Source organism: Ranitomeya variabilis, chromosome 7, assembly GCF_051348905.1.
Source record: "Ranitomeya variabilis isolate aRanVar5 chromosome 7, aRanVar5.hap1, whole genome shotgun sequence".
Taxonomy (NCBI): Eukaryota; Metazoa; Chordata; class Amphibia; order Anura; family Dendrobatidae; genus Ranitomeya; species Ranitomeya variabilis.
This window is the reverse complement of record NC_135238.1, coordinates 204542517-204556874: the sequence shown is the minus strand read 5'-3', so window position 1 is coordinate 204556874 and position 14358 is coordinate 204542517. Positions and strand designations below refer to the sequence as shown.

The following is a 14358-nucleotide window of genomic DNA, read 5'->3' as shown; positions in this document are numbered from 1 at the left end:
GGAGGACAGGATTCCCTTCAGATACGACTTTGTTTCTCCTATCAATACCCAGGCCGGCTGTCCGACCCAGGTAGCGAGGGGGTCTCCTTCCTCGGGCAGTGCGGGTCCCTGGAAGCGCCACGGTGGGTCTGGGTAGGACTCCACGACAGTGAGCGGTGCAGTGTGGAGTGGTGAGTATGTCCCCCCCGGGGTCCGCTCACCCCCCTGGACCTCGGTCTTCCCCGCTCTGATCGCCGTCGGTGCGGTGCAGCATCCTGTGCGCTCCTTTCGGTTCAGGGCCGGAGCTGGGGGTCGGACGCCGGCTTCTGCCGCAATTGCCGCTGTGCTGCGGCCGCAGGCGGCAATGGTATGGCGGCCGGGTGGTCCGGCGGCACCGTCCCCCGGCTTCCGGGCGCGTTCCTGAGCGCTCTGTCCGATACAGGAAGTGACGCGCGGGGGGCGGGGCCAGGACCGGAAGTCAAACGCCGGCCGGCTTTTTTGCAAAAAACGCCGCTGTCCTGAATGCGGCGGGGGGGGGGGGGGGGGAGCGATTGGGGGCGGGGGGGGGGAGCAGTGACCTGCAAGGGGGGGGGAGCGATTGGGGGCGGGGGGGGGGGGGGGGGAGCAGTGACCTGCAAGTGGGGGGGTGGATTTGGCCACGCACCTGCACTGATTCCGGATCCGGGGGGAAGGGCTATTTATAGCCAAACAGAATGCTGCAGGGCTGCTTGTGAGCCCATCTACAGCTATGGATGAGCCGGAAGCTGCCGTCGGTCTGCTGGAGCAGGAGCAGGACAGATCCTCGGAGAGGTCCCATGCGAACCCCCAGCTGAAGACCCGCGGACGCAGTAATCAGGCCAGTCGCAGATCGAGACAGAAGGATCTGGACCGACCCCCCAGTAATCCGGTATCTACCGCTACTGCCTGGGTAAGAGATCTTCGTGAATGTACCCTGATGCAGTCTTTTCCTATGTTTATTTCCGTAGGGGAAAAAATGCGCTGGTAAAGCAAAAAACAAGGAGTGCGCGCTATGCGCTTGCCCTTTGCCAGATGCCTACCCTAAGAGACTTTGTCAGTCGTGTGTACGGCAGACGGTAGGAAATAAATTGATGGGAACACTGATAGCGGTAGCGCCAGATAAATTACATAGCCTTTTTCTCCGCTCCCATAAGTGGCGGAAGAGTCTACTGATTTCACATCAAACCTTAGGGAGATTATCAGGAAGGAGGTGAAAGATTCCCTGAAATCCCTGTCCCGGGGGGAGCCTTCCAAAAGAAGAAGGGAGCCTAGCGCCTCAGATTCGGATTCGTCCGCTGGCCCTAGTAGGGAGAATGATTCAGACGCCTCTGTCTCCTCAGCGTCCTCTTCAGAAGAGGAGTCTAACTGTTTCTGTTTCCCGTTGGACCAAATGGACAAACTGATTAAATCAGTTAGATCCACCATGGGGGTGGCTGACGATAGGCCAGAACTTTTAGCGCAGGACCTAATGTTTGGCGGTCTAGACCCAAAAAAGCGTAGGTCTTTTCTGCTCAATGACAAGGTTCAGAACCTCATCAAAAGGGAATGGAAAAAGCCAGAGAAAAAAGGCTCTTTTCCACCGGCTTTTAAATGTAGATATCCCTTTGAGGACCCCATGGTGAACACATGGGATAAAGCACCAAAACTGGATGCAGCGGTGGCTAAGGCGTCTAAAAAATCATCTATCCCCTTTGACGACATGGCTTCCCTAAAGGATCCTCTCGATAAGAAGGCTGACTCGTTCCTTAAAGGGACATGGGAGATGTCGGCGGGTGCCCTGAGACCTGCTGTAGCTGCGACATGTGCAGCCAGATCGATGATGGTCTGGCTGGATCAGCTAGGGTCTAAGTGGGAAGAGGGTGTTTCCAGAGATTCTATGTTGAAATTCCTGCCAACAATTCAGAATGCAGCGGCCTTTCTCGCGGACGCATCTGCGGATTCGGCAAGAATGGCGGCTAGAGCGGCAGGACTATCAAACGCAGCATGCAGGGCCCTATGGCTGAAATGTTGGCCGGGTGACCTTCAATCCAGATCCCGTCTGTGCTCTATCCCATGCGAAGGGGAATACCTCTTTGGTCCAGTCCTAGACGAACTGCTGGAGAAAGCCGGAGACGAGAAGAAGTTTCCCAATCTACCAACAACTTCTTACAGGCGTCCCTTCGCAGGGAAAAGATTCTTTCGAAGGAGACCAGCCAGAGACCAGAGCAGATGGGACGATAAAAAGAAGAAAGGTACTGGATTTATGTTTGGAGGTGGAGGACGTCGGGAGCCATCCCGTGAGGTCAAAAAACCACCCCAATGACTAGTCGCCCCAGTGGGAGGTAGACTATCTGCCTTCTACCCGGCCTGGTCCAAAATCTCCAGTAGCGATTGGATTTTGGGGTTAATAGCTACGGGTCTGCGGCTAGAGTTGTCCTCTATCCCTCAGAACTTCTTCAGAATTACCCCACTCAGGTCCTCTCCAGCAGAACAGGCGGCCCTGGAAACGGAAGTTCACGACCTGCCCAATAAGGATGTCCTGTCAGAGGTTCCGGAAGGAGAACAGGGTAGTGGATTCTACTCTCCTCTATTCCTAATAAGTAAACCTGACGGCTCCTTCAGAACAATTATTAACCTTAGGGCTCTTAATAATTTCCTGACCGTTCAATCATTTAAAATGGAAACTATTAACACCGCAATAAAGCTGCTGTTTAAAAACTGCTTTATGGTAGTATTGGATTTGAAGGACGCCTATTACCATATCCCTATTTATGCAGGTCACCAACGATACCTGAGGGTGGCGGTACGGTTGGATGGGGTAGTCAGACACTTCCAGTATAGGGCCCTCCCCTTTGGTATATCGGTCGTCCCTCGGGTGTTTACCAAAGTAATAGCTGAAGTTATGGCACACCTACATGAGTCCGACATTCTAATAATCCCCTACCTGGACGATCTCCTTATCGTAGGTAAAATGGCGGATCACTGTCTGGAACAGTTACATAAAGTGATGTCGGCTCTGGAGCGTCTGGGGTGGTTGCTAAATGTTAAAAAATCACGGTTACAGCCCATGACAGCTCAGCGATTTTTAGGCCTGACCCTGGATTCCCAGGTTCAGGAATGCCATTTGCCTCAAGAGAAAATTGATCGCCTGCACCTTCAAGTGCTGAATGCCTCTAAAAACCCCACCATGTCCCTTAGAAGAGCCATGTCTCTGTTAGGCTCTCTCTCGTCCTGTATTCCAGCGGTCCGATGGGCCCAGTATCATACGAGGATACTTCAGGGCGAGGTGCTGTTACAACAAAAAAGGTTGGGGGGATGTCTGGAGAGCCTGCTGACCCTATCCCAAGAAGCTATTGTATCCCTCGGATGGTGGCTAGACCAAGAGAACCTGTTCACAGGGGTCCCCTGGGAATATAATGTAACTCGTATAGTCACCTCGGACGCTAGCCCTTCTGGGTGGGGGGCTCACATGGGGGATACATTGGTCCAGGGGCTTTGGCATCGGGGTCAGATGGAAATGTCCTCCAACCTGAAGGAGTTAACGGCAGTGGAACAGGCAGTTAAAACACTCCTTGTCTATCTACAGGGCCACCACGTGCGGGTATTCTCGGACAATCGTGTCACCGTGGCATACATAAATCACCAAGGCGGGACTCGTTCCAAATCCCTAATGTGCGTAGCAGATCGTCTATTCCATCTAGCAGAGCAACATCTTCTCTCATTGACGGCTCTTCACATAAGAGGGGCAGAAAACACTACGGCGGATTTCTTAAGCCGCAACACATTGAGGCAGGGAGAGTGGTCCCTGAATGGCTCCATCTTCAACCTCATCGTGGAAAGATGGGGTCAACCAGAGGTAGACCTGTTTGCCACAAAAGAAAACAGGAAAGTGGCACAATTCTGCTCTCTGAACCCCAGAGAAAATCCTCTGTCAGTAGACGCCCTCCTCATAGACTGGAACTTCAGGCTAGCCTACGCCTTTCCTCCCCTGTCTCTACTTCCTCTGGTGGTGAGGAAAATCAGGAAGGACAAAGCCACAGTGATAATAATTGCCCCCTTCTGGCCCAGAAGAACGTGGTTTCCATGCCTGAGGGCTATGTCGATATCCGACCCATGGGTCTTGCCAGACATCCCGGATCTCCTATCCCAGGGCCCAGTCTACCATCCTCAGGCGGTTGGCCTTCATCTGACGGCGTGGATTTTGAGTGGGCGCTGTTAAAGGATAGGGGGTTCTCTCCGGCCCTCATTAACACGCTGCTGAAGAGCAGAAAAATAATAACCACAAAAATCTATGTCAGAATCTGGAAGAGATTTCTTCAGAACTCGGGGGCAATACCTGGACAGTCAATACCGATTGACCAGATCTTGGAATTCTTACAGAAGGGGTTAGATATGGGGTTATCCCCAAATACTCTTAAAGTGCAGGTATCAGCCTTAGGGGCCCTCTTTGGCTGCAACATTGCTGAGAATCACTGGGTCAGCAGATTCATCAGGGCGACAAAACGGTCTAGGCCAATGGTGAAGAATAGAGTCATGCCATGGGACCTGAACCTTGTCCTCTCAGCCATGACAGAGGCCCCATTTGAGCCAATTTCTTCGGCCTCTATTAAAAATTTATCTCTTAAAGTAGCCTTCCTGGTGGCCCTAACATCGGCGCATAGGATAGGCGACATCCAAGCATTATCCAGGGTTCCCCCTTACATGCAGCTTAGGGATGATAGAGTGATACTATCCCCTGATCCAGCATATCTTCCTAAAGTAGTGTCCAGATTCCACAGAACACAGGAAATAGTTCTTCCATCCTTCCTCCCCAATCCTACTAACGATAAGGAAAGGAAGCTACACACTTTAGATGTAAAAAGATGTATCCTGGAATATCTAGCAGTAACTGATCCCTGGAAGACAGATAACGCCCTATTCGTGTCATATCAGGGTAGTAGGAAGGGTCATAGGGCATCGAAATCTACTTTAGCTAGATGGATCAGGGAGGCTATCTCGCTGGCATACATCTCAAAGGGCAAGCCGGCGCCTGAAGGTCTGAAAGCGCATTCCACTAGAGCTATGGCGGCTTCGTGGGCGGAAAGATTGGAGGTGTCGATTGACCAAATTTGTAAGGCTGCTACTTGGTCTTCCCCAAACACATTCTATAACCACTATAGAATGAACTTGGGTGCCTCTTCTGACCTTTCCTTTGGTGTAAGGGTGCTGCAAGCTGTAGTCCCTCCCTAGTTAGTTACTCTCTGTAATTCTCTCCGTAGTGCTGTCATGGACGACCGATAAAGTCTTAGTTACTCACCGGTTAACGGTGTTTTTCGGAGTCCATGACAGCACCTGTACATACCCTCCCGTCTTCTTAAGTTCTGGGTGTACACCTCTTCCTTTATTTATATATTTCACGGGTAGTGAATAGTTAGTTATTTGTGTCATTGTTTATTATGTATGCTATTAACCTTGGTGGTCCTCTTGTGCTCTGTAAACCAACTGATGCGTGGGAGAGGTGCCGCCCTTATGTATCTGTAGGTTTCCTGTTCCTGAAGGGCGGATCCCCTCTCTCCGTAGTGCTGTCATGGACTCCGAAAAACACCGTTAACCGGTGAGTAACTAAGACTTTTCCACCCACCCATAAACTTTTATTGGCCCTTTTCAGCCGTGATAGCGGAAAAAAACCACACGTCTGAGTATTATATGTTCCCACAGTCGATGAAAAAAACAGCGGTGCCGCAGCGGTGTTGCGTGCCGCAGCGGTGTTGCGTGCCGCAGCGGTGTTGCGTGCCGCAGCGGTGTAGTAGCTGAGGTGCGTGCTGTAGCTGTGATGTGTTGTAACGTTATTTGTGTATAATAATCAAGCTTCAGATAAACGCCAACCATACAGAACTGTTACCTCCTTTTCTACCCTATTGCTCTAAAATTAGCAATATTGACCCCTCCACTACTTTACACCGCCAGTGATGTTCCAATTAGCCGAACACATGTTCTTCCTATTTTCTGCTGACTGAACTTGGGGTGTGCCTTATAGACTGAAAAATGTGGTAAATATTACTGAACTTTGCTCTGTCTAGAGACTGATCAAGCAGGAGGTGCACAGATATATATCAACATTATGATGTTAAAAGCAGCTCTTTCATAAAAGCTGTGAAGTCAGGTCGGCACCTTTTGATTAGAAGAATACTTTTTTTTTTCCCCGAAATGCATTTTTCAGCACAAATCAATTTTTGTTCTTGCCTAATGCTGAATTGTTCGGAACCCCCGGAGTAGCCCTTCCCATTTCTCCATTAATTAACAATCCTGTAGGTGGTTCTAAATGAAATAATTCTATTTTTCGAGAAGAGAATAAAAAAAGTTTGGCTGAGAAAGAGAAACCGATTTCAGGTTGTGAAGTCGTCCGTATAAATAAAATGTATAAATCCGAGGAAGTGCGAATGCAAATGATGTTTAATTATAGTTTTGTAAATGTAAGACTTGTTAATTGGAAATTGCTTGTTGTGTTCGCAGGCACACGAGTCTCTGTATAGTCGCTCATCGGGGCCTGATTCTAAAAAAAATAAATAAAATAAAATATATATAAAATAAAAATCTCCCGATATTGTACTTCTCGCTTTCCTGACAAGCCTTTGAGAAAATAATTTTGCCGAAAGATGACATTCAAAAATGTTTAGTGTGTGCATAAAAGATATTTCTCTATAATCATGATGAAGAAAAAGCGCATTTTAGACAGAATAATACCGCATGATGCTCACCTGTCACTCACGGCGGCAATTCCTTCAATAAATTGTTTGTAAGTGTGGCAATATCAGTACTTTGTGAAGGAGGTAATTAGGCAGAAAACCAGGGGAAGGTAGCAATCGTCAAATGTAAGTATTAGCGCTGCTTTAGTCAAATAAACCTCCATACTACGTACACATTGCACTCAAAACCGCTATTCCTCTACTCAACAGATAAGAAACCAATAATCATCCTCCTAGAAAATATTGCTTCTATGGGGAAAAAAGAAAAGGTTTTTTACTACATGACCAAAATAAAACGCCTTTCTGAGAGTCGTGTCTGGGCTTTTACTGCACTTTTTAAATGGGGATTATCACTCCATATGGTAACATTACCGTGTAGTTACAATGTGGTGTCTGCCATTCATGATATCATTATGTCTGATGAACCATCAAAATGACACTGATTGCAGTATTCTCCAATGTCTGATCGACAACCCCCCCCCGACCCCTAAAAAAATGCATGTAATATAAAAAGACATGACCGGTAAGTAAAAGCACTTAAAGACATGACCGGTAAGTAAAAGCACTTATCCTTTACCGTCCTCCATTAAGGTTTCTATAAGAAACTAGTCGCTCCCAGACTCCGTAATGGTAAATCCTGCCTAGCTATATATGATACATTGCTAATAGTGATGAGCGAACGTCCTCGGATAAGGTGTTATCTGAGCATGCTCTGGTGCTAACAGTGTGTCTTCGATGTGCTCATACATTGATTCTTGAGGTCCCACTATTCAGCCACATGCAACAATAACCTGTCCTTAGTACACACAATTAACTTTTGCATCTGTGTAATATTAGTTTGGCTAGTTTGTTTACAGAATGAATAGATGATTCCTTTTTCTACCAGTTGTGAATCAAGTGTAATATCCTTGCTTACCAGCACTCCTTCACAGGGGCCTACCGGAGGATTCTGCTGTTGACCAGTCCCAGCCTGCTGGCCGCTATCCGACTTTCTAGAAGCCCCACAATCGGATAATTGAAGGGGCCTATGTGATCTGTTCAAATTATTTATTTTATTTTACCGCCTTTTTGACTCCTTATCCTCTTTATTCACTCTTTTTTTATTTTACTTTTGTCTTGTAGAATAACAAGCCTTTGTATTCATTTGAGGACAATGCTGACTACGTCTATGACGTCATGTGGTCTCCCACTCATCCCGCCCTGTTTGCTTGTGTGGATGGAGTGGGGCGATTGGATCTGTGGAACCTCAACAACGATACAGAGGTAAGAAGGTGGCAACATAGAGGACCGTACTCGGGTCAAAGAAACACAGTCCTTCTAAAAATTAGATCCGTCTTGGAGAACAATTTCTGTCCCGCTTTTGATGGTGAATATATGATGGTTATCGATGAGAACTGATATATACATTCATAAATAACGTTGGGTACAGATCTCTGCCAATTACAGATATTGCAAGGTGCACGGGCTCCGTTTCCACTGGAGAGGTTCATGGAGAACAGCCACCTAGGACTTCTGGTTCTCGGCAGACACTATTTATTATACCATAAAATGTAATAAGCCAAAGCCAGAGTTCAGTCTTCGATAAAATATAGCGTTATGTGCTGCAAAAGTGTCAGTACACCTAATAGAGCTCATCTGTTTTCTGTAAGCCATAATGTGCCCGTACACCTATCTCTCCGGACTTTGCCATACACTGCCACTGCTTTATGTCTTATGTCTTATCACCAGGGAAAACAAAAGGATCGAACTTTGATATTTAACAAGCCAGATCCTTCCTGTCATGTCTTCATCTATCAGGCTCGAGTTGGGAGGCCCTGAGCTGACCGGCTTATTCCATTGAAATCGACTGACTCGGATGACGTGTCTCTAAGGCAGGGTTCACATAGCAGTTGCCACTGTGGTCAGTGGCTACGTCAGAGGTTTACGTCCAAACCCCTGTGAAACTGGATTTGGGTGTGTGCGCTGATGGGGCCATTGACTATAATGATGTAGAGTTACTGTACTCTTGTGCATAATATTCGGCTCTATCCGCCTGTTGGAGGCAGGCACCAAGACCTAGTTGACTACATCTTGCTGCCTACCTCAACTAGTTGCTTACACCCAGATATAAGCCTCAGCGGACCCACTTACCGTAGTGGAACACGCCATGTGAACCCTGCCCGCTGTGCATTGCGGAATTTTGTATCCGTCTACATGCACATACCTGCTTAGATTAAATATTTGCCAAATTTTTTATCTGTCCCCTTTTACTTAGTTTTAGATTGGTGGATATCCCGGTCCCGAGATCCCCCATCATCCATTTAAATGCTTGCTCTGTAGTGATGAGAGAACCTGCCGGGATAAGGTGTTATCTGAGCATGCTCCAGTGCTGAAAGAATGTCTTCGGCTTGCTCGAATAATATGTTCAAATCTCCGCGGCTGCATGTCTCGCGGCTGTTCGACAGCCTCAACACATGCAGGGATTGTCTAACAGGAAATGTAGCCGCGGGGACTCGAACATATTATTCACGCAGACTCAGATAATGCCTTATCCCAGCTTGTGCGCTCATCACTATTGCTCAGGCCAGAGGTGTGAGCTTCCATCTCCTGAGCTGTACACTCCTTAAAGGTCTTTTGAATAATCGATGGTAGTTCTCAAAACCCGGATGTCCACCAATCAGAAAGCAAATGAGTGTTACTAAAAAAAAAATCTATAAAAGATTTGACAAATGTTAACTCTTTAATTGCCCCGTCCCAATTTTTTTTTCTGTGAACGCTTGTCATGTAGCATCCGGTGGAGAACTTGTGGTCACCAAGACCGACTGCAAGACAAGTTATTAGGAAGAGAGCAGCAAGAAGAGCAGTGATCATAGGATCTGTATTATGTGCAATGAAGTCATGTGTGAATCCCGCTATGGCATTAAAGGAGCCTCGCACCTCCAAAGTGCAAATTAAGCTGCTTAATCCTTTATTTAAGTGACTTGGCCCCTTTAAAATGTAAATGCCTGATAGGGCGCCTTAGGGCGCTGTCAGACAGCCGTACAAATTGGATCGAGATCGGACTGAAGTTCTCGGACTGGCCGGCAGCTCTCCTGACCGGAGTGTGACCGCAGACCAACAGGAGGCAGAGCGGGTCTGCAGCCACATTGTGTGTGCTCTGACACTATGAGCGGGCACCTGCAATGTGTAGATAAGGGACTGTGCTTAATAAGCAAATTGGAGGCTGTAGCTGCTCACCAAGCCGTAGGTCACACCACGGGTGTGCCAGGCCGTAGGTCACGCCGCGGGTGCGCCAGGCCGTAGGTCGCGCCGCGGGTGCGCCAGGCCGTAGGTCGCGCCGCGGGTGCGCCAGGCCGTAGGCCGTAGGTCGCGCCGCGGGTGCGCCAGGCCGTAGGTCGCGCCGCGGGTGCGCCAGGCCGTAGGTCGCGCCGCGGGTGCGCCAGGCCGTAGGTCGCGCCGCGGGTGCGCCAGGCCGTAGGTCGCGCCGCGGGTGCGCCAGGCCGTAGGTCGCGCCGCGGGTGTGCCAGGCCGTAGGTCGCGCCGCGGGTGCGCCAGGCCGTAGGTCGCGCCGCGGGTGCGCCAGGCCGTAGGTCGCGCCGCGGGTGCGCCAGGCCGTAGGTCGCACTAGGCAGTAGGTCGCAGTAGGGTGCGCCAATGCTCCCTCATTTACATATTACATAAAAGTAGATTTTTCTGCAGATATTACTTTAATGTGTATACGCCCACTATGATATTTATAGCGGCTATGTGCCCTGTATAAATCTTTTGCACTTTGGGCACAGACTCCTTTACGCCTTATTAGTAATTAATTGTGGCCATTGAATTCCATTACAGAGAAATCCGTACAGTATATTTTGCCTGAAATAGGATTTTATATTGGAGAAATTAGTCTAAACGTCAGAGTTACTCGCCTGGGAATGAACTAATTGCAGCGTTCTCATCTGCCTATGAAGATTGGTCTGATCGTGCTTTTATTTTCTCACCTCGAGTGGTTAACAAGCAGTTTGCCGAGAGACTCTCCAAGACTCATTAACACTTATTATTTTGTAATTGTGTTTGATATAATAGATGTGAATTGATGCAAAGTTAATTATAGTTTCTATCATTAATATCAAAGTAATATCTAGTATTTGCCTCGGTGCAAGCTTTTGTCCAATCTTAGAGACTTCTAGAAAACACTGGTGTATTATTGTAATCATAGATTCCATGTCAGAACGTCTGCGGTGTAAGTAGAGAAGTGGATGGAAATGGCTAATATTACCCCAAGAGTCGTGAAAAATACAGGGGAGTGATCGGCCGCAGAAGCTTTTCTGTTCCATCCCACAAAGCATCAGATAAAGAGAAGCAAAATAAGACTAATAAATCAACCGCTTGTATCACACCAACTAAAGGGGTAGAATCACAAAGGGCTTCTGGCGGCTTCCCTTTTACCAACGCATAGTTTAGGCCATTGGTTCAGCCATGCTGCTGGCCCCCAACTGGCAATCTTTATCAACTCCCCAACCACCGGCCTGCAGGAGCATCGCACATCATAGACATAGAGCATTAATAGGTTAAGTAGAATCCGTCAGCGGGATTTCACCCCCCATATTTATATGTACATGTAGTTATTTCAAAGGCAAGTCCAGTAATATCTTTACATGGCCAGTCGGTCCCTCCATTACTGAGAAATCAGGGTTTTAATTGATATGCAAATGAGCCTGTAGATCTCTCAAGGCTCCGTCACTCCAGCTCTATTCCCCACAAAGTGCCACAACCTCCTTTTTGACAGCTCATTTGTCTGAAGTCACACAGCTTATAGGCTACCAGTCAAGTAGGAGGTGGTGGCACTGGGCAGGGAAACAAGTCGGTGTGACAAAGCCTTCAGATCTACCATAGCACTTCAGCCTCATTTGCATATCACTTCAATCATTTCCAGTAATTGAGGAACGGATGAGCCATGAAAAGATATTGCTGGACTTGTCTTTGAAAGAACTTCATGTACATATAAATATGGGGGGCTGGAATCCTGCTGACAAATTATTTTTTAACCTATTAATATGAAATGTCCTCCAAAAATTACCAATGGTTTAAATCTGTTTTTTTAGGATATATATATATATATATATATTTTATTTATTTTTTTAATATCGCGATCCAAACAAAATAAGATCTCACAATTATTCACATCTTGTTTTATGATCAGGTTCCTACTGCCAGCATTACAGTAGAGGGAAACCCGGCTCTCAATCGGGTCAGATGGACTCATTCTGGTAGAGAAATCGCAGTGGGAGACTCCGAAGGAGAAATCTTTATCTATGATGTAGGAGAGGTAAGATATTCCACCATCGCTTTCTTACTAGTGTACAGCAATGGCTGTGATTATAAATACAGTGTATGGGGAAAAGCTTTCTGATGTTCTTTGAATTGTCGGACTTTTAACAAAGTGATGTTTTTGAGGGGGTAAAATAGCTTTTTGGAATATATGTGTCCGATTTTCCGTTCTTCTCATATAGAGCTCAAAATCCCCAGTGTGATGTTCAACAATAAAGTGTTGTATGCCTGCAGCCACCACTAGAGGGAGCTGTCTGCATACTGTTTTATTGTCTTGTAAACTCCCCCTGGTGGTCACGACCGAGAATGTCCAAAGCATGCACATGACATTGGTAACGTTTCATCCACTTCCATGGTGCTGTAAGCCGCCTATAAAATCCTCCCACTTTATTCTGATATATCACGACATTAGTCAGTACACAGAACTTTGGACTAACTGTGGAGAGACAAAGTGGAAAAGTTCATTAGTCATAATCCTCTATTTTCATGTTAAAGTGTATAGACACCATCTGTGTGTTGTTGTTTTTTTTTTTTTTACCAAAATGCATGAATTTTGGATTACAAATAATTTTGCCTTACTAGCTGCAAAATGAGTTAACTGAGAATCCATCAGTGAACTCATCTTCTGCATTTACAGCTCTTTTCTCTCCTAAACGGATTTATAATCTCATCTTCAGTTTGATGTGGTCTTAAACTGATGTACCAGAGCTGGAGAAAAGAGATGAGCACTAATCCCTTCCTTCAAAAAGAGTTTGACAGATTCTCAGTTAACTCCTTTTGCAGCTGTAAATGTAGAGTGAAGCATTAAGTCCTATAAAGGCTGAATCCTCCAAAATATTGTAATTAAATCCAATGATTCTTAACCCAAAATAAATTAATTTAAGTAAAAACAAAATTACCACCGAAGGTGTCAATATTCTGTACACTTGCCATATGGCAGCTTTTTCATTTACAAGGAATATGTCAGCAGTTTTTTTCCCTATGTAATCTGAGAGCAGCATGATGTAGGGGCAGAGATCCCGATTCCAGCAATATAGCTGTTACTGAGCTGTTTGGTGCAGTTTTCATAGAATGCCTGTTTATTCTGCTGTAGATGTAGCAGTGCTCAAAATGCTCAGCTCTGTATAACCCCACCCACACCCCTGATTGGCAGCCTGCTGACAATGTACACAGGAAGATGCCAATCAGTGGTGGGGGCGTGGTTACACAGATTAGCTGGACTGCCTCGCACAAGACACCTAGTCCTGCCCTCTGATTATGTCGTAATGATAAATCACTGATAATATTGAAACTACACCAAGCTGCTGAGCAAGTGCCGTATCCCAGGAATCAGACTCCCTGCCCCTACATCATGCTGCTCTCAGATTAAATGGCAAAAACCTGCTGACACATTCCCTTTAAATGGCTGCACAGCCTGTATGGGAGATCTGCGCTGCATCACAGCCATGCTGAAGAATCGGGTGGGAACTTTTTGCTAGTTTTTGTATCGCCCACAATGAAGGCTATTTTGCTTTTTTGATGTTGATTTTTTTGTCTTTTGTTTACTTCATAGCAAATTTCCGTGCCTCGAAATGACGAATGGACCCGCTTTGCAAGAACACTTGCAGAAATCAATGCCAACAGGGCCGACGCGGAGGAGGAAGCCGCGAACCGCATCCCTGGCTAAATGTTCTATAGAAGGTGTGACATCGGCTGATGTCCCCTACGGAGCGTTGGCATGTATCTGTGCAAAAGATGAATTAATAAGCCGTATGTGGATAGGATCTGTGGACTACAATGTTTTATAAACTTCATTACAACCAAATGCAGTGTCCCTTTTTATTTGTACCTCCAGTCCTCCATTCCTCCACTCCTGGTCTCCAGTCCTCCCGTCCTACAGTCCTCCCGTCCTACAGTCCTCCCGTCCTACAGTCCTCCCGTCCTACAGTCCTCCCGTCCTACAGTCCTCCCGTCCTACAGTCCTCCCATCCTACAGTCCTCCCGTCCTACAGTCCTCCCGTCCTACACTCCTGGTCTCCAGTCCTCCCGTCCTCCACTCCCATCCTCCATTCCTCCACTCCTCCCATCCTCCATTCCTCCACTCCTGGTCTCCAGTCCTTTCGTCCTCCGCTCACATCCTCCATTCCTCCCCTCCCGTCCTCCATTCCTCCAGTCCTCCCTTTTCTATGTGTACCGATCGTCCGCCTCTGTATACCCTTACCGTCAGACGAGCTGCTGCTCATTGTATTTCCACTTTTTAAAATAATCCATTTACCTTACTAACGAAAATCCTATTTTTTAAACTTTAAGCCTAACCCCTCGGGATAGCACTATTACTAGCGCTGTGTACCTGCCGCGTTCCCTTCGCTCACAACGAACTTCTGCA

General features: G+C 47.0%; 1 protein-coding gene across 11 annotated transcripts in view; it reads left to right on the top strand.

The window, feature by feature from the left end:
* Positions 1–13797, top strand: part of DYNC1I2 (dynein cytoplasmic 1 intermediate chain 2) — a 118173-nt gene extending 104376 nt beyond the window's left edge. For all 11 annotated transcript variants that reach the window (XM_077272713.1, XM_077272709.1, XM_077272719.1 and 8 more), the window contains 3 exons: positions 7824–7964; positions 11866–11991; positions 13546–13797. In XM_077272713.1, coding sequence (XP_077128828.1) covers positions 7824–7964; positions 11866–11991; positions 13546–13659 — 381 coding nt within the window. In that variant the 3' untranslated portion in view covers positions 13660–13797. The remainder of the gene's footprint in view (positions 1–7823; positions 7965–11865; positions 11992–13545) is intronic.
* The last annotated feature ends 561 nt before the right edge of the window (positions 13798–14358 follow it).